This window comes from Phacochoerus africanus, chromosome 1 (assembly GCF_016906955.1).
Source record: "Phacochoerus africanus isolate WHEZ1 chromosome 1, ROS_Pafr_v1, whole genome shotgun sequence".
Classification (NCBI taxonomy): domain Eukaryota; kingdom Metazoa; phylum Chordata; class Mammalia; order Artiodactyla; family Suidae; genus Phacochoerus; species Phacochoerus africanus.
The window spans coordinates 161,643,784-161,669,107 of NC_062544.1; the positions used below are offsets into that span (position 1 = coordinate 161,643,784).

The following is a 25,324-nucleotide window of genomic DNA, read 5'->3' on the forward strand; positions in this document are numbered from 1 at the left end:
TTTCTATTTTTTAGGGCCACATGTGTGGCATATGGGAGTTCCCAGGCTAGGGGTCAGATAGGAGCTACAGCTGCCAGCCTATGCCACAGCCACAGCAACTCAGGGATCCAAGCTGTGTCTGGGTCACAGCGACGCCGGATCCTTAACCCACTGAGAGAAGCCAGGGATGGAACCCACATCCTCATGGGTTCTGGTCGGGTTTGTTACCACTGCACCACAATGGGAACTCCTCTCCTTACTCCTTTCTAACTCAGAATTTTTTCCTCTTCGATTTACTTCTTTCTCTTTCCCTTCCTCTTCTGCTTCTCGATATTCATCTTCATATCTACTTGCACACTAGCATTCTTCTTTTTATACCTGCCTCTATCCCAAAGCTTAGGAAAGCAATTTCAATTTAACTTCTTCTCTAGTGAAGAACTAAGTAAAATTTCATACAGGGCAGATTTAAACTGACACTCACACCTGTCCACCAAGAATCTGCCAGCCTAGACAGCTGGTAATTATGTGCCCAGGATAATCCACCTGTAGTCAAATATTTGCCTGATGTTTGGACTCTCAGGTCTTCCTCTACCCCATGGTTGGCCCCATCATGTTTGATGTGAGCTCCTATAACCTCAGTGCATATCCAACCATTACGTTCATTGAGTTCTTTGCAATAAAAATTGTTGACCCCCAAAAAGTCTTTTTCCTCTTTCATAATTAGAATAAAAGTCTGGTTGTTCATTGCATATTCAATTTTAAGTGTTGCTTCTCTTTCTTTTCACTAGATTTGTGACAAAGAATGGCATTACTATGTCATCAATGTGGAGTTTCCTGTGGTTACCCTATACATGGATGGAGCAACGTATGAACCATACCTGGTGACCAACGATTGGCCCATTCATCCATCTCATATAGCCATGCAACTTACAGTCGGCGCTTGTTGGCAAGGTAACCCTAAGTCCCACCCTTCTCCCTGGCCCATCTCTGTATGTCCATGAAAGATAATTGACAGAGAAAAGGGCAAAGCAATTGGTATGAGAATCAGCCAGGAAAATTTACTAATAAAGCAGGACTTAGAAAGATTAATTCAGGCACTAAGCTTGTGTAATAATAAAGCATTTGGCTTGAGACAAGATTTTGATTTGAGATCAACACGAGCAATTTCATGGTTGCCTCTGAGTTGCTAATGCCTTTTATTGTTCTGGAACCTTATCTGGTTTCAAACTGGGCTGTATAGATAAAAGCCTGAATGTGGAATCTTGTATCAAAATTGCCAGTTGGCTCTGTGGATAGCTACTTTGGTCAGGAGCCAAGGATCTCTCTTTATCCCCATTCAAATTGTCCAAGACCCCACCCCTCTGTTCCAGGAACTCGCAAATATGCTGGGCTCTGGTGGCAGGGGGTGTGGATTATCCATAGGCTCCGGGCCAAGGGAGGCCACTCTCAAGTTCAGCTCAGCTCTGAGCCCATTCCCTACTCCCCAGAACAGAAGTTTCTTATTGCCTCTCACTCAATGGCCTCTATTCCCTCCTTACCTCCTCTCCTGCTGCCTCTCCTCTGGTCCCCAAATCCAGGCAAGTCTCCTCTTTGGAAGCAGGAAAACAAGTTCTCTGAGCACGCATGTAACCTTTCTGTTCCCCACTTAGATCTGTTGGTATCTTTGGTTTTGCTCCCTTAACACCTGGGTTGCTTTGAAATGCCAGTGAGAAAGCAGAGAGGAAGTAAAATGCTCCCCAAATAAGCAGATTAGCACTTTGAGATGACTCAAACTCGTATTGATAGATTCTTTGAACCTTGACCAAGATTTATGATCTTGACCATTTGCCATGGGGCTGAGGGGGAAAGTGGACTGTGGTATAAGAATATGACTTCAGAGAGCTGTTTCCCTCTAAGAGAGACGTAGGCTCCTATGGGTGGGGACAAAGAGTGAGTTCTGGGAAGCTCCATGCAAGAGGAGATAGAAAGAAGGGCACATGTGTAGCCTTGGGAGCACTAGGGATACAAAACCCAAGAAGGAAGTAAAGCAGGAATGAGACAAGGGAAGAGAGTGTATTTTTTTAAATTGAAGTATAGTTGATTTACAATGCTGCATTAGTTTCAGATGTACAGCCAAGCGATTCAGATAGATATGTATCTGAATATATAAATGCATATATTCTTTTTTATAATGATTTTTATTTTTTCCATTATAGCTGGTTTACAGTGTTCTGTCAGTTTTCTACTGTACCGCAAGGTGACCCAGTCACATATACATGTATACATTCTTTTTTCTCACATTATCCTCCATCATGCTTCATCACAAGTGACTAGATATAGTTCCCAGGGCTACACAGCAGGATCTCATTGCTTATCCATTCCAAAGGCAATAGTTTGCATCTATTAACCCCAAATTCCCAGTCCATCCCTCTCCCTCCCCCTCCCTCTTGGCAACCACAAGTCTGTTCTCCAAGTCCATGATTTTCTTTTCTGTGGAAAGGTTCATTTGTGCCCTATATTAGATTCCAGATATAAGTGATATCATATGGTATTTGTCTTTCTCTTTCTGACTTCACTGAGTATGAGAGTCTGTAGTTCCATCCATGTTTCTGCAAATGGCATTACTTTGTTCTTTTGTATGGCTGTGTGGTACACTTATATATATTCTTTTTCAAGATTCTTTTTCTTTATAGATTATTACAAAATATTGAGTATAGTTCTCTGTGCTATGCAGTAGGTCCTTGCTGTTTATCTATTTTATACATAGTAGTGTATATGTGTTAATTCCCAAACTCCTCATTTACCCTTCCCTTGCTTTCCCCTTTGGCAACCATAAGTTTGCTTTCTCTGCCTGCAGGTATCTTTCTGTTTTGTAAAGAAGGTCATTTGTATCATATTTTTAAATCCCACATGTAAGCAATATCATATGATATTTGTCTTTCTGTGTCTGACTTACCACATTTAGTGTGATAATCTCTAGGTCCATCCATGTTTCTGCAGATGGCATTATTTCATTCTTTTCTTTCATTGAGTATAAGAGTGTATTTTTGAGAAGTCACCTACTTGAAGTCTGACCTATGTTACATGATAGTGAAAAGTTTCTCAACCATTTCAATAGAACTTGATGAGAACTTCCTCAATATTGCAGAACTCCTCAGGATATCAGGAAAGGAAGACTAAGTCATCTGGGAAAAGCCCATAAAATTAATTAGTATAGCACGGCACTGATTCAGAAGTTGCACAGGAGTCACTATTCACCTAACACAACTGTGCTAGAGCAATGGTCCTCTCCTGTGGCTCAGTGCCCCAGCTGGACACCACAGCTAGCCTGTGAATATTTTGGAACATAGTTTGGGTGCTGCCCATAAGATAAGGGAGCCCTAGTCAGGTCCTCACCATGAACCTAGCCATGACTCTTCCCTAGAGGCCCTGAGAGATTACATCTGGATCCCTGTGACCCCAGCCTGCCATGGGAACCCACCCCTGACTGTATCAGTCCAGCTAAAACCACTGTTTCCCAGTTATATGCCAAATGGGTAGAACAGTGCCACCAAAATAAAAAGTGATTTTGTAAAGAATAAAGATGAATTCTTTGAATCAGCTAGAATATGCTAAGTTGTGCTGAGTGACAATCAAGCCCTAGTTCTCAGTTGCTTAAAACAATTCTCACTTCATATTTACTGCAGAAAGATGGGGGCTCCTCTTTGCTTTTCCTTCAGTCTGGGACCCAAGCAGATAGAGCAGCCACATAGCTGAGAAGGAAGTAAAACGCAGGAGTTGATGTGTATTGATACAAATGTTATAAACCCTTTACCTTCTGAAATATCTAGCAACTCTGGAATCAAAAAGCCACAGGAACTCTGCAATTACCTTTGCTAATCTCTTGCTGTGTATTCCCTTAACTGACTCTCGATAGAACAAGAAAAAAGAGTTTCCACTTTTGAGTTATAAAAAATTTGAGTTTGGGTCAAATCCCAGCCCTGCCACTTATTAGCTGTGTGGACCCAGCAGACTCCCTATCTTCCCTGAGCTCCTACTTTCTCATCTGTTTTCTTATCTAGAATAATACCTACCTCACAGGGTTATTATAAGGATTAGGCGACAGGCACATGGAGTGCGCTTGGCATGCTTCAGTCAAAAGAATGTGTAAATTTGAAAATATCTGCTGGTCCCCTCCTCACGTCCTTGCACTTAAACCCAATGTGGCAGATTGTCAGCAAGACCTTTGTCCACTCTGGCTTCAGTGATTCCAGATTTCCTGTGGCTCCCTGCATGCATCAACTTTGCTCCCCTTCCCTAAGACTAACCTTCACACAGACCCTGCCCTCCCAGGTCCATCTCTAGGTCAAAACAAAGGTCATTGGGGCTGGACAAAAGTCAGTCAGGAAACAAGTACTGGAAGATGGTGGTGTAGGTGTGAGCCTACATCATCCAGGCTTCTGGGCATGGAAAAGATTTGGGTATCTGCCCTGAAAAGGATGATACTGGTAAATTTTCAGTATAGGAGAAAAATCTTTAAAATTGGGCTTTGTGGGATGCCTAAGAGTTCACTAGGAAGAGAGAAGGCAACAGTATGTGGCATGACAGAGAAGTTTGACATTGGCATGCTCTGGGTGCCCTATCATTTAGAACATACTTGGACAGAAGTGAGTGGAGAGGAGGCTGAGAAGAGGGGTTAAGGCCAGATTACGGGATGCCATCCTGCCTTGTTTGGAGTTTAGATTCTCATGAATATTTATATCCTCCCTGGAGCCATGTTTTTGTCTTGGAAGGACACATCGAAAGGTCTTTCAGTTAAACATGGTGCTATGAAATTGATGGCCTATAATGCAGCCCTTATCTCAGCATGTTTCCGAACCTTCTGAAGTCCATTTATATACATATAAATGGTTCACATATCCTGCTGTGTGAACCTCTGATTGCTTTGGGGCCTGTAATTGTGGGGAGTTTTTCAGGTACTTTTGAGGTTGGCAAGGGAACCAGGTCCCATTTGTGAAATTTCCACTCAGGGTTTAACAATGAGAATAGAAAATAAGGTGCTTGCAGCTGCTTGCTTGGTGCTTCTGGGAACTGGCTCCAGCACTGTCGCTGGGCAGTGCTCTGCAGCCCTAATTAGCCCACCACATCCTCTTAGTGAATCTGAAACCCATAGCCATCAATGGAATTTCATTTTCACTGATATTTTTTTCCAGCAATTAAAAAAAATTGAGACTTCATTTACATTTAAGAAGTGTGGCCAGGGAGTTCCCATCGTGGCTCAGTGGTTAACAAAAACCAACTAATATCCTTGAGGATGAAGATTCAATCCCTGGCCTTGCTCAGTGAGTTAAGGATCTGGCGTTGCCAGAAGCTGTGGTGTCGGTCACAGATGTAGCTCAGATCCTAAGTTGCTGCGGCTGTGGTGTAGGCCAGTTGCTATATCTCCAATTAGACTCCTAACCTGGGAGCTTCCAAATGCCACAGATGCAGCCCTAAAAGGCAAAAAAAGAAATGTGGCCAGCACGACCTGGAGCAGGCAGCATATCTTCATTCCAGAGATGGACTTTTGAAGTCAGGACATCTCAAAAGAGTCCTCCCTGCTCTGTGTGGCCGGTGCATACCACCTTGCCATCACCTCCATGCTCCATGTCAGTGTTCCCAGGATGAACTCAAGCTCAGACTGTGCCATCTCAGAAACGGCTGCCTTTAGGCAAATACCAGGTCCCTTGTCTCTCTCTGGGTCACACCATGGAAGAAGATCATTTAAAGGCTAATTAATTTGTCCTTTCCCTTAGAGCGCCTAGTCATCCATTTCTAACAAAAATTCAAATTCTTCTCATATATAATAAAAATTGAATAATCACATCTGCTTTGCACTTGGACCTCTGCACTGGGTGGGCCTGTAACCCAGCTGTCTTGGGAGTGAGTCAAGAAGGCCAGACCAGGGCCTGAGGGAGGCCCCTGGGGTTTCAGAGAAATGCCCCAGCAGGTGGCATCCCAGGGCCCCTTTCCTCCAACACCACGACCAGAGCAGCTCTGTGTTACCTGTTTTGTATGCCATCAGGGCAAGCATTATTTTAATGAACTGGCTGCACATGCTGGAAGATGCACGGTTCTAGACACACGTGCAAGAAGGTACCATCCTGCTCCCTGCTTGAGCTCATCACACACTTCCCCGTTTGTGGCTCTGTCCCCAGAGACTGTCTCATCCTTACCTCTCCTGGGGACTCTCCCCCAGTGCTCTGGACCTCGGGCTTCCTAGAGTGTCCAGCTTTGCCTGTTCCTGACCATGGCACCTCCCTGGTCTTGGAAGAGGAGGGCTTTCTAGACCAGCTCCTGGTCTGGCTGAGTCCTACTCCCTGCTTAACAAATAAAGCAGTGAGAGGTAGAGAAAGGGATGGTTCTAAAAATGCAGACCTGTTAAGGGACAGACACAGAACCCCACTGTGGCTTTTGTGAGGAACCAAGGCAAAAATAGGAGCGATCAAAAGAATAAAGGAGTTCCCATTGTGGCTCAGTGGGTTAAGAACCTGAGCAGGATTCATGAGTATTTGGGTTCGATCCCTGGCCCCACTCAGTGGGCCAAGGATCTGGTGTTGCCATGAGCTTTGGTGTAGGTCACAGATGCAGCTTGGATCTGGCGTTGCTTATGGCGGTGGCATAGGCCGGCAGCTGTAGCTCCCATTGGATCCCTAGGCTGAGATCTTCCATATGATGTGGGTGCAGCCCTAAAATAAATAAATAAATAAATTGGTTAACCCTAAGGGTTGTGGTAGTCAATAGCCTCTGATCCTCAAACAGAGGGGAGTCTGAGAGCTCGTGTACATTTTCAGGTTTTTTTTTTTTTTTTGCCAGACACTAAAATTATTACAGAGACTTGGAGTACATGCTTTCACTTAATAAGCTTGGTATAATTTAGTACAAATTCTCTTAATAAAGTCTGTGTTAAAATTATTCTACATCCCTGGGGTCTCTGCTGCTGGGAAAAAGAGGCACGTGCTAGCATAGCCTGCCTTACATTCAAATGGTATTTCTCAGGGAGGGCTTTGTGAAGCTCAGCATCTTGGGCCACCCCCTCCTCAAAGAGGCCAAGGTCAGGTTTGGGAAACGGTGTAAGCCATCCCCATAGCCCCACATTGGAGAGGCACAATGCACAGTCACTTATTCAAAGCTCTCAAAAGCCCACCAAGAAAAGCAACTCAGTTGGACATTTCTTAAGCTGTGTTTCTCAATCTTATTTCACCATGGATCTCACTCTTTGTGAAATAGTGTTCTGGGAGCACCGTTTGGGAAACATGTCATTGGAGTTATCAGTGCAGGTCTACATCCCCTAAGAGGACTTGAGTTTGTAGAAGGCAGGGCCCACCTGCTCTCCAAGATTCCCCTCCCCTCCTCCTTCCTCCTACATCTTGTCTGGGAGAAGGTCAGTGATAATGTTTATTGAATTATATCCCATTTTTGAGTCTGTTTTGACAAAGGCATATGGTTCATGGTCTGACACACAGGGACGACTAACAGGGTATCTCTTGGCACTGTCTGTATTAAAAAGACGAAGAAAAGATGCTTCTAGGCACTGAGGTTCATTCAATGAGGGTGTGTTGGTTTAAAGACAACGCAGATGAAGTCATCTTTAAAATTCAGTGATTCATGTGTGGGAACACAGTATAACTGAGTTATTTTAACTTTGAATCTTATTCTGAAAATCAGGTTAATTAGAAAATTTGACAAGAGTCTTAGAGCAAAAACAGGATCATGTTAGCTTCTCTGAGAGACATATCAGGCAGGCAGGGAAAAAAAAGAGTGAGAAAGAGGCCATTGACCAGTTGATTCAGAATCAGGCCAGATTCCCACCCTTTAGCACAGCCAGTGAAAGGCCAAACAGCACGTCCAAGTGAGTTCTCAATTTTATTTAATCACCCTTTATTTTTTTTACACGTGAGAGTGGTTACAATAAAGGCTGTCCTTAATAAACTCAGTTCTACCTTAAAGAAAAGAAGCCCCACGTGACACATCCCTTCTCAAAGTTTCTTGCTTCCTGCTGTCACCAGAGTTAGCTGCCAGTTTTGAGTTCCTTCACTAAGCTCTGGCTTGTCTTCTCTTTAACAACCCTACAGCATGGGTGTGGTTACCATCCCCATTTTGCAGATGAGGAAACTGAGACTCGGAAAAGATGAGTAGCTTGGGAAGGGTCACCTAGAGTCTGGATTTGCACCCAAGGCTGTGCTCCCCAGAGCGCTCGGCCTTTATTATGCTGCTTCACCACCTCTGCTCCTGCGGACATGTAAGTCCAGAGGATATTTCACAGCCAAGTGAGGAAGACCAGAGGGTTCTGAAATCTGTGGTCTAGTTGTTTACCCAGACTCCCTACCCACAGGTCAGACAAAATCATGCTGAGGCCGAAGATAATGGGCATTATGCTTTCATGGGAGGGCTGATTTTGGAGTGCAAAGAGAATTCCAAACCCTCACTGCTGCTGCTTATCTGCTCTGGATCTTGAAGACTGGGTCTTGCCTCTGTGCTCCTGGAGGAAGGAAGGGGCCATCCTGGGTGATATATGAGGGCCCTTCCAGCTCCGTGAATTTAGGTCCGCAACCGCCGAGTCCTGACTTTGGGAGGTCATCCCATAAATTGGATGTTTTGCTCACTTAGATCATGCCATGTAAATGTTTGATAGAAAGGCTGGAGAGGTGGATACGTAAGAACTGAAGGGTTGAATTTCCCACTGTGGTGTAACAGGATCAGTGGCATCTCTGCAGTGTCAGGACACAGGTTCAATCCCCAGCCCAGCACAGTGGGCTAAAGGATGTGGTGTTACCACAGCTACAGCATAGGGTCACAACTGCGGCTTGTATCTGATTCCTTGCCTGGGAACTCTATATGCCACAGGGTAGCCAAAAATGAAAAAACAAAAAAACCCCTGAAGGGTAGAGAAAGCCTGCTGAGACTGTGTCATGGCCAGCCCTGAAGGCAGAGCATCCACTCCCACAAGTCCCTGCAACCACCAGGGACTCAGTCTCCAGGGGTTCATCCCCCAGGGGTTGTGTGGACAGCTTTAAAGCCACAACTTTGGTGTCTGTTACACACTTTGCTTAGTCTTCGCATTCTGTGGGTGTCTCCATCACTGAAATGAAGAAATGAGAGAAAGTAAGATTTCAGACAGTCTCACCATTTGCATTGCTCAAAATTGATACCCAACCATCCGTGAAATTGTGTTCATTGAGGGGCATCCCCATCCACAAGCCACATGCAGAGCAGCATCCAATTCTAGTGAAAGGGAATGTGGCCTCCACTCCTTTCCATGTGTTTCTCAGACTAGATAGCTGTGGGAATGACAGGACGAGGGGGAAAAAAGACCAGCAGCATCCTGCACACACTTTGCAAAGAGAAGAGACTGAGTACATTCACACTTAGATCCTGTACTCAGAGAAAAGTGAACATTACTGATTCGATAGCTAGGTGTACAGTGGGTGGACCCACCTCTCAATGGAAAGAAAGCTGAGGAAGAATTCATTCCCAGTGCAAACTGTGGCTCAGAATAAGTCCAGCTTATTAAATCACGTTTGCCAAATACTCTTATTTTTCTAGACAATTGTGTTTCCCAGAAGACTTGACACAAAGCTTTGGGAGTTTCTGCTGAAGCCATTCAGTGTCTACAGAACCCAGTATAATTGGACATTCTCACCCAGCATCGTGTTAGTCCCCTCCAGTCCCAATTAGGACATTCTCCAAGAAATCCTCCCTGAACCCTAAAGGCTACATCTCATTGTGTGGATTGTAAGTCTAAGGCTTGGGAGCAAACAAGACCTGAGTTTGAAGCTGGGCTTCACTGATTTCTGCCTATGCAGCTATGGGAAAGTTACCTAACTTTGAAGATTACCTAACTTTGAAAACCTATCTATACATTTAGTGGGAGAGAATCTGGATTCACAAAGAAAAAAGTAGTTTTCCCACCTCCATCTTAGTTTCATTCCATGCCTTCTTTTCCATCTGAGTAGGGGAGATTAACCACAGCTAATGTGGAATGCTCCCATTTCCTTGAGGTGCTAACTGATTTCAGGGGGATATGTAAGGTGCTGGGATGTTGAGTGCTTCCAGTCATCTTTCCATGCGGGCGTCCACTGAAATGGGTCCATCTCTTTTCATTAATGGTCCCTCAGGGCCATCAGTGCTCTCTGTATTTCCTTGCCTTATTTAGGGGCACAGAAATACTGATGTTTCTTCTCAAGGTCTTTGTAAGACCATCTATGGTCTATCTGTCCAGATGCGCCAGGCTGACAGTCCCTCCCAACATCACACACCCCTTCCAGGGCTAAGCCCAGGTGGCAGGTCTCAGGTGCCCTCACCCTGAATCTCTGTTTTCTTATCCTCCACCTCTTCCCTGCCACCCCTAAGCCTGAAGTATCGTTTTCTAGACCGCGGGAAGCTAGAGTTTCCTCCTCTGTTTTTCCCCAAATGTTGAAGATACCCACATCTTCCCCGCCCTCCTTAAAGGTTTTGGATTCTGGAAATGAAACTGAGAAGGAGACTCAGCTTCATCCCCACCTGCTCCCCCCCAATCCCACCTCCCTTCACAGCCTTTTCCTAGGCAATGGGCACAAGGCAGAGCTGTGTTTAAGTGGAGGGTAAGATGGAAGAAATCAGAGGAGAGGATAAGATCTCACTATCTATCTCCCTATCTATCCTGCCACTTAGTATTAAATAAAATAGCATATGAAAGAATTTGCTTGCTATGTTTTTAGAACCTAATATATCATGACTATTATTTTTCCCCTTTTATCTATTAAGCATGTCATTTATATTATGTGTTTGGAAATTAATCATTCGCTGCTTTAGAACATCTACTATACTGGCAATTTACTCGTATTTTTATTTTACTTTCCCAGTATCTATACTTTATTCTCCCAACTAAATGTAAGCTCCTGGAGAACACGGTCCCATCTTATAATCAACTGATTTGAACAGAAGGCTAGACAGACAGCAAACACTTTAAAAATGTGTGCAGATGTAGCCTCAGGAATCCAAAATCGTGTTTGCAAATATTTAGCAAAGGTTCTTTGTGTTAGAAATCAGGTTTTTTTTTTTTTTTTCTTAAAATAATTCACAAGCGTGTGTATGTCTAAATGTGAACAGAGGAGCCATGTGGTGTATGCAGACACTCTAGGTATTAAAAGAAAGAGATTTTTCAATGTATCCATTATTTTTTAAAATCCTGCATCACAACCACCTCTGGGTGCAAATCTATTTCAACTTTTATGCTGGCCTCCTAAGGCAAAATGCTAATCGAATGGCTTTCCTGGAGCCGAGCCGCTAAGAGAGTGCACCACAGATCTGGGATTTCTGAGTGAAAAATATAAAACATGGATGTTTTTCTGAGGAAAAAAATAGTGTGTAGGAAAATGTCCTGACATCCAGGAGAGTCACCAAGTGTAGCCTTTAAAGATAGAGCACCTGGGAGTTCCCCTTGTGGCTCAGCGGAAATGAATCTGACTAGTAACCGTGAGGATGCAGGTTTGATCCCTGGCCTCACTCAGTGCGTTAAGGATATGGTGTTGCTGTGACCTATGGTGTAGGTCGAAGATGCTGCTCAGATCTGGCATTGCTGTGGGTGTAGTGTTGGCCAGTGGCTACCGCTCCAATTCCACCCCTAGCCTGGGAACTTCCATATGCTGCGGGTATGACCCTAAGAAGACCAAAAAGAAAAAGAAAAAAGGGATGGAGCAGGTGAGTGAGCAGTTGAAGGGGCCTGGACGGCAGACTGCAGTGGTTCTCTCCCAGCCATACTTCAGGCTTGGTGGCCCAGTACCACCAGGATGCCCAGCTGGTCCTGGGCTTGGATGGATGTACTTTGTAGAAGCCCACATTTCACCACTTTCTACTCATGTGGCCTTGGCTACTTCCTTCTCTCCAAGCCTGAATTTGCTCCTCTGTAACTCTAGAATAAGTACCTATCCCCCAAGAGTTAGATGAAGATTCCTAAAATAATGTGTGGTGAGGACTTCCCACCATGCTGGGCACATAGTTTGTGCCCAGTGAGAGCTGTGGTTGGATCTGCCACTCAAAGTGGGGGCTAAGGCAGGGAGAGATGACCACCTGGATGCCCTGGAGGGTGGCAGCTCTACCATTCAGATCCAGTCTCAGCCTTCTTCCTGCAGGTTAACAGAAGCATCCCTTTGCTGAGCGAGGAACATGCTAATGGCTGTGAGGGACACCTTAGCCCTGAGGGCTTCGAGGGTCTAAATGGAAAGGCCCCAAGCTGGCTCCCCTACAGACCCAAGGCCACACCCACCCGAGGTCATCCCTCAAAGCCAGATCTGTGGACTGAGCCCTTCAATAGAGACTTCTTTCATTTCCAATGTGATGATGCTTTGGGTGGCAAGTAACCAGAGTGCAAGTCAAAACAGCTTTTTTTTTTTTCTTTCTAAGATTTGAAACAGAGCTTTTTTTTTGTAGTGTTTTTTTTTATTACTCAATGAGTTTATTACATTTATAGTTGTACAATGATCATCACAATCCAATTTTATAGGATTTCCATCCCACACCCCCAGCGTATCGCCCCACCCACCAAACTGTCTCCTTTGGAAACCATAAGTTTTTCAAAGTCTGTGAGTCAGTATCTGTTCTGCAAAGAAGTTCATTGTGTCCTTTCTTCACATTCCACATGTCAGTGATGGCATTTGATTTTGGTGTCTCATTGTCTGGCTGACTTCACTTAGCATGATAATTTCTAGGTCCATCCACGTTGCTAAAAATGCCAGTATTTCGTTCCTTTTAATGGCTGAGTAATATTCTTTTGTGTATGAATACCACATCTTCTTGATCCACTCCTCTGTCGATGGACATTTAGGTTGTTTCCATGTCTTGGCTATTGCAAATAGTGCTGCAATGAACATCAGAGTACATGTGTCTTTTTGAGTCATGGTTTTCTCTGGATAGATGCCCAGGAGTGGGATTGCTGGATCAAATGGTAGTTCTGATTTTAGTTTTCTGAGGAATCTCCATACTGTTTTCCACAGTGATTGCACCAATGTATGATCCCACCAACAGTGTAATAGGGTTCTCTTTTCTCCACACCCTCTCCAGCACTTATTGTTTATAGACTTTTGGATGATGGCCATTCTGACTGGTGTAAGGTAGTACCTCATAGTGGTTTCTAATAATGAGTGATGTTGAACATCTTTTCATGTGTTTTTTTGGCCTTCCATATGTCTTCTTTGGAGAATTGTTTGTTTAGATCTTCTGCCCATTTTTCAATGGGATTGTTTGTTTGTTTGTTTGTTTTGGTATTTAGCTGTAGGAGGTGTTTATAATTTTGGAGATTAACCCCTTGTCATTCGATTCATTTGCAAATACTTTCTCCATGAAGATGGATGGTTGGCTCCCACAGCTGAGGACACCCACAGTGAAGCAGTGAAGAGGGCTGCCCGGGGTTCACTCAGCCTGCAGTACTCTCTAGTTCCGGCCCTCCTCCAGGCATGGCCTTGGTTGTCCTTGGTTTGCTTGCAGGATGGCTGCAGCAGCTCTCAGTCTTCTATCCACACATCATGATCTCCAGGGAAACAGAGAAGGAGTAGTTTCCAGGAATTTTCTAGGGCAAAGATGGAAGCTCTTTTCCTAGAGTCTGCCAGTCACCTTCTCTGCTGATCTCATTGGCCTAAATTTGGTTTCATGATTATCCGTGAACCAACCCCTGTGGCTTTCTGCATGCTAGATGCTGATTGGCCTCATTTTGGTACAGGGATCCCAAGTCCACACCTGATTCAGTCACTGGAGAAATGGAGACAGGATAAGCTAATTAGATTTGACTTAGTAGAATCCATCCATGGAACTCAGTCAAACCCCTAAACCCCAGGGCTTCTGTGGCAAAGGGCAGGAGTGAGATGGATGTTAGAGAGATACCAGTCTCCACTGCTCTGCCAGACCATTTCCTTCAGTTCAGCAGACAATTATCAAGTGCCTGCTGTGTGTCAGGGAGGATACAGGATGCCCCGATGACACAGGGACAGGGGCCCATGTTGTTAAGAGGGATAAGTGAGCCAAGTTATGCAAAGTGCCTGGGGCAGCCCTCGGCCCCTAATACCTGTTCAGTGTTGTCTTCACTGAAATGAATCATGCATGTGTGCTCCCTGCATCCAGGAGAAAAACTTAAACAAATAAATCCTGGCAGTGTGTGAAGAAAGACAAGAATAAGCCTGCAGGTGGAACAAAGGAGAGAGTTGCAGAAGCCTGGCCTCAAGAAGCTTATAGCCCAGTGGTTCTTAACCTTGGCTTCATGTTTGATTCACCTGAAGAAGATCAACAGAGGAATGGATAAAGACGATGTGGTACACATATATGATGGAATATTACAAGGCCATAAAGAAGAATTAAATAATGTGATTTGCAGCAACATGGGTGGACCTAGAGATTATCATACTAAATGAAACGAGCCAGACAGAGAAAGACAAATATCTTATGATATCGCTTATATGTGGAATGGTTTTAAAAAGATGCAAATGAACATATTTACAAAACATAAAGAGACTCACAGACATAGAAAACAAACTTATAGTTACCAAAGGGGAAAGTGGAGGGGAGAGATAAATTATGAAGGTGGGATTAACACATACACACTACTACATATAAAATAGATAACCAACAGGGACCTACTGTATAGCACAGGGAACTCTACTCAATAGTTTGTAAGAACCTATGAGGGGAAAGAATCTGAAATATATGTGTGTGTGTGTATATATATATATATATAACTGAATCACTTTCCTGTATACCTAAAACTAACACCATGTTGTAAATCAACTTACACTTCAATTAAATTTTTAAAAAACCTCCCATACCAGTTAGATCATAATCTCTGGAGGTGGGACCCACACCAGAAAATCAATTTGTCTGTTTAACGTTTCCCCAGGTGATTAAAATGTGCAGCCAAAGTTGAGAGCCACCTACTGGCTACTGAAGACATAAAACACACGTACATTAACTACCAATGCTGAGGTGTGAGTGGTACATTAAAATGAACTGTCAGTGTTCCAAGGCTCAGGGCAGGGAGAGGGCATGGTGGGCAGGGGCCTTACGGGGCTGGAGGAACCAGTGGGATTTGCCTGATCTGAGCAGTTTGAAGGTGGTATCTCGGTGTGAGGAGGAATGGATGTGAGCAAAGGCGTGCGTGCAGATGTAGAGGGTGTTATCAGTCTGGACCTAGTCAGGAGAGAGAAACTACACAGTAATTTCAACAAGGAAATACAAGGAATGATTAACTGTAACAGAGGGTTGGGATAATGAAGGCTTAGCTGCTAAGCAGAGAGAAGGCTGAAGACTGTAGACACACAGACATCAGGTATACCCACTCCCCCGGGGCTGAGCATGAAGTGGAGAGCCCTTTGCCTCCCAGGCTGAGTCCAGACTCTGCTGATACAACATGGCTCACTGAAGGGCAGAGAGTCACTGTGATATTACCCTGGCAGAACCTTCCAGAAACTTGCCCTCCCGAGTGCTAGGGAAAGCCATTCACAGGGAAGTTTCTCATGGAGCACATAGCGGGGGCAGTGCTGGGAGGGGGCCACAGAAGTCAGGTGCTGGGGGTGCTACTGAGACAGTGCAGGAGAACCAGGAAGCAAAGCCCAGCACATCCCCTACAAGCAAGTGGAGAGTCAGAGGCTACAGAACCTCCCTGAGGAATTAGCAAAGCTGGAGTTCCACCCAGATCCATCTTTCCCATATGTTCAGCTACCTTTCTTAACAACCAGAAGTGCAAGATCAAGGCTAAGATTGTCAATGACATTGGCTGCCCAGGGCTAGAAGGGACCTGTGCTTGGTGAAGTCAGTAGAGAGGGCCTCCTGGAGGAGATGAGGCTTCCAGTGGACCTGAGGGGGGCTTTTAAGAAAATGAGGGAGAAAATGAGAGGAGGTGAGGCTGCTCACAACATGAGCTGCCTTGAACAGACAGCTCAGCCAGTAAAGGGAACAGCAGAAAGCTCTTAGGTGGTGAGAAAAAGGTCAGAGGTAGAAAAGAATCAAGGAAACCCTTATCTGCCAAAGAACCTACATTTGAACAGATGTGAAATTAACTCACCAGCCAGAGAGGCAGAGCCCAGGGACCTGGGGTTTCTAGGACCCATCAGTTACATGCCAGCCTCTCCATGTAATGAATATAGGGGATCAAATGCTGGCTCTGCACTCAGACAGACCAGGCCTAAGGAACCAGCCCCAGCATGTAGCTGTGTGTCCTGGGGTAAGTCCCTCAACCATTCTGAGTCTCAGGGTTCTTCATCCACTGGCTGGAAGCAAGGATCCCTTCTCTGCAGGCTCGCTCAGGTGAAGTCGCCAACAGACAGCCTGGCACACAGTCCATCTCTTACCACTGGTAGCTTCCCTCTCTCCTACTATTTCACACCTCTTAAAGTAAATGTTTCTGAAAGTAAAGGTTTTAAAATTCAGGAATTCCAGATTCCTCAGTAGGTGCAGCTGGGGAGTGCCAGGGTCTTGGCAGCCGGTAACTCCTCTTGAGATTCTGGCTTCACAACTCTGCGTTCACCACTTGGAAGGAAAAGCTCAGGTTTAGGGGACACAGCCACGGAGTCCCCAGCTCCCCAGCCAGATGGCATCTTGAAATGGAATTTCCTACCCAGTCTCCATAGGGAAAATGACGGCACTTCTCTATCTTTTAGGAGGAGAAGTCACCAAACCACGCTTTGCTCAATTCTTCCACGGCAGCCTGGCCAGCCTCACCATCCGCCCGGGCAGAATGGACAGTCAGAAGGTGATTTCCTGCCTGCAGGCCTGCAAGGAGGGGCTGGATATCAATTCCCTGGAGAGTCTGGGCCAAGGAATAAAGGTAAGGAAGGAGCCACATGGCCTCCAGTAAGAAGTGGCTTGGTGAGGTGAGGCTGCCCAGCTCCAGGGCACTCTTGAAAGGAGTTACCTCCTGCCATGTGGCAGAGATGGTGCCACAGCAGAGGTGCTGCCATGGTGGGGAGATTCAGGACTCTGACTACCCAACAGACTTTGTGCCATCTCCTAAAATTCCTAGATGAAGCCCTGTGTGTAATCAGTTTTGTGCACAAGAGCAGGCACTTGTTCAGTGTCTACCAGGAGGCAGTTCTACTTGATGACTGTCTGGTTGGTGGTGGTTTTGCTTTGTTGTTGATTTGCCTCCGGAAACTGAAGGAGCATTGCAGAAATACAAGAAAATAGAATTCAAAGTGTGGACCCTGGAAAACACTAATGAGAGAGGAAGGTTACTCTGGGGTGGGTGGAATTAGAAAGCAGATGCAGGGGTCACTGGGTCTTAATGTTGTTAAGTTGAAGCACAGGTTTGGCTCCAGACAATGTCTAGCCATCAATAGGAATATGAGCAGATTCATGATTTTTTGTCATTCAAGCAAAATAAAAATATTAACATGATACAGAATTCCCATTGTAGCTCAAGTGCGTTAAGGACCCAAGCAAGGAGGCAGGGTCCATGAGGATGCAGGTTCTATCCTTGGCCTTGCTCAGTGGGTTAAGGATCTGGCATTTCCGTGAGCTGTAGTGTAGGTCACAGACATGGCTCGGATCCTGAGTTGATGTGGCTGTGGGTGCAGGCCAGCAACTATAGCTCCAGTTCTACCCTTAGCCTGGGAACTTCCATATGGCTCAGATATGACCCTAAAAGAAAAAAAAAATTCAAGTGATCCAAGGGAATCCAAGCTACATTTTGAGAAAAGCCCCTCCTGAGAGGGCAGGATGTAGCTGACTGTTCTCATCAAGCACCCCCCACTATGGGCGGGTAAAGCACTGATCTCACCTGGACCAAGGAGCATCTGCCATTGGGCCCTGGGGTTCTGAGCAAAGACCAGGGTAGACATTATGGCAGCCCCTGCTCAGTATAACAGACTCCTGTGAGAGCAGGCAGCCCCTCCATCTCTTCTCTGCAAATCTGGGTGGCCTACCCTCTGCCTCCAGGGACACAGGACAGCCCCATAAGGCCCCAGCAGCTGTGAGGGTTTCCCAAGAAAATCACGGCTAGAGCAGAGGTTTCCCACCGCTTCCTGTCCCCACTCAGCACTGCCCTTGGAGCCCCCTCTCTCACCTTCCTGCCCCAGGCCTGCCTCTCCTAGACAGGGGTTCATCTTCCCCCATAAGAGAGCCCTCTCATTTATGCTGTTAGCTAGCTACTGATTATGGGGCTCTGATGTGGGGTAGCCTTGGAGGAACCAGTGATCTGGGCACATCATGCTTTTCTTCCTTCCTTCCTTCTTTTTTGGCCTTACCCACTGCATATGGAAGTTCCTAGGCCAGGGTTCAAATCTAAGCCACAGCTGCAACCTACACCATAGCTATAATAATGCTGAATCCTTAACCCACTGCTCCAAGCAAACCCACACTGTCTCAGAGACAACGCTCTATCCTTAATCCACTGTGGCTTAAGCACATCATGCTGTTCTTTACATTGTAGTCACTTCAGCAAACATTCCATGGACACCCCTATAATTCAGTTCTGGGCTGGGTAGAAGGACACAAAAATGAGTGCTCCAAGCTTATTGTCTTTGGGGAACTCAATGCCCCAAGCAGATACCTGTCATCCAGTACAATAAATGATACAGTGATACTAGCACTAACATATACTGAAGGTCTCCCAGGCGCCAGGCACTGTTCTAAAAGTTTTATGGGTTTAACTCACTTAAACCCCAGAACAGCTCTATGATAAAAGTGTTATAAACATTCCCATTTTGCTCACGAGTAACTGAGGCCTGGAAGCGAAAGGAAACTTGCCGAGGATCTCAGAGTGAGTGGTGAGTGGGGCCAGAATGTGATCCTAGGCAGTTCTGCTCCAGAGTTTCAGAACCTGGGGGAACGGCAGTGAAGGAAGGCTCATAGGGGAGGTGAAGTTTCATCGTATTGTTTAGGATGAGGAAGAACCAACTAGGAAAAAGACAGGCAGTGGTGGGGAAGAGGGCAGCGCAATCACTCTAGGCTGAAGGCCAGTGTGACAAATGCTCAAACTTCGGGAGGAAAGGTAGGTAGTAGGACCAGAGAAGTGGGCACAGACTATGTCATGGCGCCTCGTTAATGTCTGCTGTTTGCTTTTTCTCTGATGGCAACAAGCAGCCATTGAAGGGCCCCACATAAAGGAGCATAATCTTGACAGGTGTGGGGTTCAGAATGCTTACTCTGGAGCCTGGGTCAGAGGGGAAGATGGGAGGGCTACCTGGGCAGGGTAAAGCAAGAATGGCTTTCCAGAACATTGTTTAACATGCATGAAACATATACACAGGTGCCCTTGAAGGAAACTCACAAGACCACCTGCATTGCAAAGGCCACTACTGGTCTATTCCATGGCAGCTGGCCCATGCATGCCTCTTGTACGTGGCACACTTCATGCAGATATCCTCACGTACAGGGGCTGGGATTTGATCTTTGACCTATTGTTTGTATTGTTCTCTTAGTGTTTTGTCAAGCCACCTATGCAGGAATCGCTCCTCCAACCCTCTCTGATTCTGGATTTCCTCCCTGCCTCTCAGTGGATCTTCTACGCTCTGGATCATCCCATGGTGCCAGAGTTTCAGGATCCCAAGCACTGCAGGACAAATAAATCAAAGACACTGGCCTTAAAAGCCACACATACTTAGAATTATAAATAAAGAACCACGCAATTCCTACATAGCAGTCCTAGTCTGTGAAAGAGGATGTGCTGAATTAAGTGGCACCCAAAGCTGTAGGGGGTGGAGGAGGCTAATCCGACTTTTTAGGATACCACCTGCTTATCACCAATCAGTGTAAATGATCCTTTTCCATCCTTAGGGCGCAACAGGCAAGAACTAGAGCGCTGTGACAAGTTAATGATAAGACACACAATTTACCATGCACCCACTGGGGGCTATTTTAAGTTCATTACCCCTACTCCTCACAACAAATTAAATTTATGACCCTGTTTCAGAAATAAGGAGATTAGGGCTCAGGGACTTGTCAAAAATAAGTCTAGGCTCTTTTTTCCACACCACCATCTCAGGTTAGAAGGCATTCTTGGAGTTCCTGCTATGTTACAGTGGATTAAGAAGCAGAGTATGGATACTTGAGCTGGGTAACCTTGGGCAAGGTACTTTGGTCCTTTAAACCCCCATGGCTTGGATTGCTGGCCTAGTGCAGGGGGTTAAGAATCTGGTGTTGCCCCTTTCCTCAGCTACCGCTAAGGTGCTCTGTCCTTCCAAGGAAGCTAAGGCCATGTTGGGGTGAGGCCCTCAATTCATCTGGCTACTAGCACCATGCCAGGCAGCCCCCACCTAACATACGTCCGCACCATGGCCTCTGTCTCAGAGCTCACCTGCATCTACTCTGCCCTCATCCTGCATGACAATGAGGTGACAGTCATGGAGGATATCAATGCTCTCATTAAAGCAGCAGGTGTAAATGTTGAGCCATTCTGGCCAGGCTTGTTTGCAAAGACTCTGGCCAATGTCAATATCTGGAGCCTCATCTGCAATGTGGGGACTGGAGGACCTGCCCTAGCAGCTGGTGCTGCACCAGCAGGAGGTCTTGCCCCAGCCACCACTGCTGCCCCAGCTGAGGAGAAGAAAGTAGAAGCAAAGAAAGAAGAATCTGAGGAGTCTGATGATGATATGGGCTTTGGTCTTTCTGACTAAACTTCTATAACACATTCAGTAATAAAAAGCTGAGCTATTTGCTGAAAAAAAAAATCTGGTGTTGCTGCAGCTGTAGCATAGATTTCAGCTGCAATTCGGATTCCATCCCTGGTCCAGGAACTTCCATATGCCATGGGTGTGGCCAAAAAAAAATAAATAAGTCATTCTTGAAAATTATTAACACTGCCTCCTGCCTGCCCCACCTCCTTTGTCTCTCATTTCATTTTGACTAATGACTCGTATTCTCTGCACTGGCTCCTGGCCTTCACCCTCCTCTCTGGCTAGCCTAAAGTGAGAGCCTCCCATGATTAAGGAAATGTCTTGTCCAATCACAGGGCCCCATGCCAGTTCCTCTTCTTGCTTGTTTTCCCCTGGATCATGCATATTTCTGGATATCTTTCTAGTATGTCTGGAGTCATTAAATGGTCGAGGTGGTTGCTGTTATGTATCCATATAAGACAATGTGGAATCACCACATTCCTGAGGAATACTCTCTTCTGATTTCCATAGCGTAATCCCTGCCAATTTGTCATCTCTAGTATAGGAGAGTGGGAAAGAACAAGGACTTTGGGACAAAACACTCCTAAGTTCAAAGCAGAGTATGGATATTTGAGCTGAGTGACCTTGGGCAAGTTTCTTTAATCCTTTAAGCCCCAGTTCCCTCATGTGTTAAATGGACTTCATATTATTTTGTAGTGATGTAAGAATTGAAGTATATATGGTTTTATATATCCATACACATATTTATAATAGCAGATGTAGCAAAGTCATGCATGTAGGTAGAAAAGTTATAGATTTCCCCCAGAAAACCTAAAAGGCTCTCAACAAATCACAGTTCCCTTCTCCTGCTGGTCTGGCCTTATACTTGGCATTACTGCTGTTTCAGCTTCTTTTGAAGAGTAAGCCCAGGTGACAGCCATGACAGAAAAGCCTCTGTTGTGGCAAATCTTCTTTTGACCCAGCCCAAAGTGGCTGGCAGGAGTCCAAGAGTGAGGTGTGTGGAGGCCCATGGCCAGCCTGTCCTTGAAGAACAGGCCAGGGCTTTGGGCAAGAACCTCACCTATGTCCCACCTGCTATGTGGCTGGTGACATCAGTTGACCCTCCAGGACAGCTGTCCATTCTGCAAAGGCCGTCTGTCTAACTGCTTCGTGGCTCAAAAAAGGAACCACTGTGGCTACAATCCAGCTTTCCAGAGGGAGCTAATGCTGTCACCCTTTGCTGGGTCCTCAGAAAGCCATATCCTGCCCTTATGGGAATGCCAGTTCGACCCTGTGTCCCTCAATATCAGAGACCGACCCTCAGTCAGGCTGCAAAAGGCAACACAAACACACAGACAAAACCTACCTCAGTGGAAGGCTTTGTTGATCCGGCAAAAACTGCACTGATGGCCGGGCCACTGTCCACCTCATGCCTTGCAGCAGTCTTTGCGCTGCTCTGGCAGCCAGACGTGGGCATTAACTAGAGATGCAACACATTCCCTAACCTGTCCCCTCCCTCGAGGGCTGCAGTGGGAATGCCTTCCGCTGAGGCCACAGGTCGCTGCCCATCCATCCCTCTGGAAGAACTGCTTGGTTTTCCTTTTCAGCCCTCATGCTGAGGGCATCTTCCTATCTCATGCTTGTCAGGTGCTGGACCCTCTGGTGATGCTGAGAGAAATCAGTAAACGCCGCCCTCAAAGTGCTCACAGTCCACTGGGGAAGGCAGAGAGACAGACAGACAGACAGCAACAGCACCACAGGACTCTGCTATAGCAGGGACTGGCAGGGGCAGGGGCGGGGAGTGAAAAACACATGGAAACGTGTTGGGTTTTGGTTTGTTTGTTTTTTGGTTTGTTTGTTTGTTTGTCTTATCTTTTGTCTTTTTAGAGCCACACCTGTGGCATATGGAGTCTCCCAGGCTAGGGGTCTAATGGGAGCTGTATCTGCCAGCCTACACCACAGCCAAAGCAACCCGGGATCCGAGCCATGTCTGTGACCTACACCACAGCTTATGGCAATGCCAGATCCTTAACCCACTGAGTGAGGCCAGGGATTGAACCTGTATCCTCATGGATACTAGTTGGGTTTGTTAACCACTGAGCCATGAGGGGAACTCTGACACATGGAAATTTAGAAGAATGACCTTGAATCTGCTCAAATCAGAAATGGATGGTTTGTAAAATACTCAGAACCATAAATAACTCACCAGCGTGTGGCCGCCCCTGAGCTGCCATGCTAAGCTGAGTCAGCAACAGCAAGAGAGAAGCCAACCAAAGGCCAACTGTGGCATCACCGGTGCATACGCCCCCCACCCCATCCATCACAGGGAAGAGCTTGTGACCAGAGGTCATAGCTCAGAGATACCCTGCTCAGAGCTTTGAGGACATGAGGGAACTGGATCGTAAGGCAAGAAGAACAGTGAGGGCAGTGATACCAGCACAGACAGACTCAGTGCAGAAATATGAGGAGTTATAATTTAAAAAAAAAAACTATTATCGATTGAACAGCGTTTTAAGTGCTTAAGACTTTATACACATTATCTCATTTAAGCTCCAGACTGGTAGATATTAATATCTCCATTATTTTAAATGAGGAAATGAAGCCCAGAAAAGGGAAGTAAATAATCCTAAACTGCTCTGTAGCTTGTGCTGGAACCGGGTATGGCAGTGCATACAACCCATGACCTTCCAAAGAGCCACACAGCCTTGGAGAAGTGGGGCTCACGGCTGGGAGGGAAGGGATGAATTCTTCCAGTGGGCTGAGCATGTGCCATAGCAAATGGCTCCAAAAGTTCTATCACTTAATGCTTATTTTTCTCTCACACTAAGTCAGGGAAATAAGGTAGGTTTCCTGCCTAGGACGCCGTAGACCACCAGAGCAGAGAAGGAAAAAGTTGGCTCATGGAGTTCCTGCTGTGGCTTGGTGGTAATGAACCTGGCTAGTATCCATGAGGATGCAAGTTTGATCCCTGGCCTCACTCAGTGGGTTTGGGATCCGGTGTTGCCATGAGCTATGGGCAACTATAGCTCTGATTTGACACCTAGCCTGGGAACTTCCATATGCCTTGGGTGTGGCCATAAAATGTCAAAAAGAAAATAAAAAGGCTAGTAGGTCCAGCAGGGCTCTTCACGCCCTCAGCCCAGGGTGCCTGCCTCACTTTCTCTCACATCCCATTAGCCAGACTGCAGTCACATGGCCCCGCCTCAGGGGCTCAAGTTAGCTGGGAAGTGCAGTCTCCAGGAAACCCAGGAAGGAAGGAGGAATGGGCTGTGGTGAGCACTGATGATGACTTGCACCAAGGCCTGACTGGAAAGACAAGTGACTGAAAAAAAGAGTCCTTTTGAGGAGATGCTACTAAGAAAAATGGGGGTCAGGGAACCATTCACTCATTCATCTAACAGGGCCTTCCCAGGTGCCAGGAAGAGGTTTTGGGGTTCAGGAATAAGAGTTGGAGCCCCTGTCCTCAGTGAGGGCGTGGTCACTGTACTATAAAAATTATGCTACCACTTCATTAGCTCTATAGGAGCCTGGAAGGAACCTAAGTGAGGGAAGCTGGGGAAGCTTCAAGGAGGAGGTAACAATGAACACTCATGATAGCTGAGAGGGAGAAAGACTGTGCTGTTGGTTGGCTGGGGCCACAATGCAAGGGACTTATTTGTGACACAATGGCACCACAGTGCTTATGAGCCATCTACCTCCTGTGCCTGGGTCCAGACACAGAAAGAGGAGCTCTTATAAAGACATACAAGTCCTATCAGGGAAAAGGCAGTATAGATTTTTTCCCTTGAACCCTTGAAAACCTACTGAGTCTACTTCATGGAAAGACTAATGCAAAATAAAACTACACTAAGATAGTAGTTATCACCTATCAAATTGGCACAAATCTCAGAGTTTGACAGCATGCTCTGTTGCTCAGGTTTTGAGAAAAGGGGCATCCTCATTCATTGTGAGAGGTGCATATGGACATAATCCATAGCAATGGGAAAGTTGATAACATTTATCAAACTTAAAAGTGCAGATACTCTTTGACCTAACAGTTTCACTTGTAGGGGTTTATTTTACAGATTTATACACTTAGGAAATCTTATATATACAAGATTATTCATTGTGGCATTATTAGTACAAGATTGGAAACAACCCAAATATTCATATTAGGAGACTGATTTAAAAATATATTTAATATTAAATAATATTACACAACTTTAAAAAAAAAAATCTCTAAGACACAAGCTAAGTGAGCAAAGCCAAAGTACACTAAAGTGTGTAATAAGTTTCCTTTGGTAGAAGAAAGGAGAAAAATGGGAATCTATATTCATCGATTATATATTCATGAAATACTTAGGCATAACTGTCAGGACATGCTAGGTTATGCTGCAGTAACAAATGGCTTTAAAATTTCAATGGATTGTAGCAATTTTTTTTTTTATTTCTCACACTTCCCCTCCAGTAAAGATGGGCTGCAGCCCTGATCCCTAGTCCTTCACTGTGAGACCCAGGCTGGTAGAGGGTTAGGGAACTTCGCAGGTTTCATGGCAGAGAGAGAGGGACATAGCAAACCACAAACTAACTGGCTGTTAAATCGTTCACCTGGGTGTGGACCAAACAATACTTCTGCTCACATTTTGTTGGGCCAGGCAAGTCAAATGGCCACTATCAAGCACAACAGGACAAAAATGTTTATCCTGTAGGGAAGGGTACCATAAATTACATGATCAAGCCTGTTGACAAGAAGGCAAGAGTGGGGGAGTTCCCACTGTGGCTCAATGGTTAAAAAACCCGACTAGTATCCATGA

General features: G+C 45.6%; 2 protein-coding genes across 2 annotated transcripts in view; both read left to right on the forward strand.

The window, feature by feature from the left end:
• Window positions 1–25,324, forward strand: part of CLSTN2 (calsyntenin 2) — a 654,299-nt gene that overhangs the window by 613,829 nt on the left and 15,146 nt on the right. The window contains exons 9-10 of the mRNA XM_047783473.1: window positions 768–930; window positions 16,599–16,765. Coding sequence (XP_047639429.1) covers window positions 768–930; window positions 16,599–16,765 — 330 coding nt within the window. The remainder of the gene's footprint in view (window positions 1–767; window positions 931–16,598; window positions 16,766–25,324) is intronic.
• LOC125129118 (60S acidic ribosomal protein P1-like) lies at window positions 20,211–20,559 on the forward strand. Its single transcript, XM_047783483.1, has 2 exons — window positions 20,211–20,283; window positions 20,356–20,559. Exons 1-2 carry the CDS (start codon window positions 20,211–20,213, stop codon window positions 20,550–20,552), a joined length of 270 nt encoding a protein of 89 aa, XP_047639439.1. The 3' UTR covers window positions 20,553–20,559.

Bases quoted from the DNA above. Each gene is read 5' to 3' on its own strand.
- LOC125129118 (XM_047783483.1), top strand. From the start codon at position 20,211: ATGGCCTCTGTCTCAGAGCTCACCTGCATCTACTCTGCCCTCATCCTG. The intron at 20,284-20,355 runs AGGATATCAATG...TGTTTGCAAAGA, and splicing joins CAATGAGGTGACAGTCATGG to CTCTGGCCAATGTCAATATC.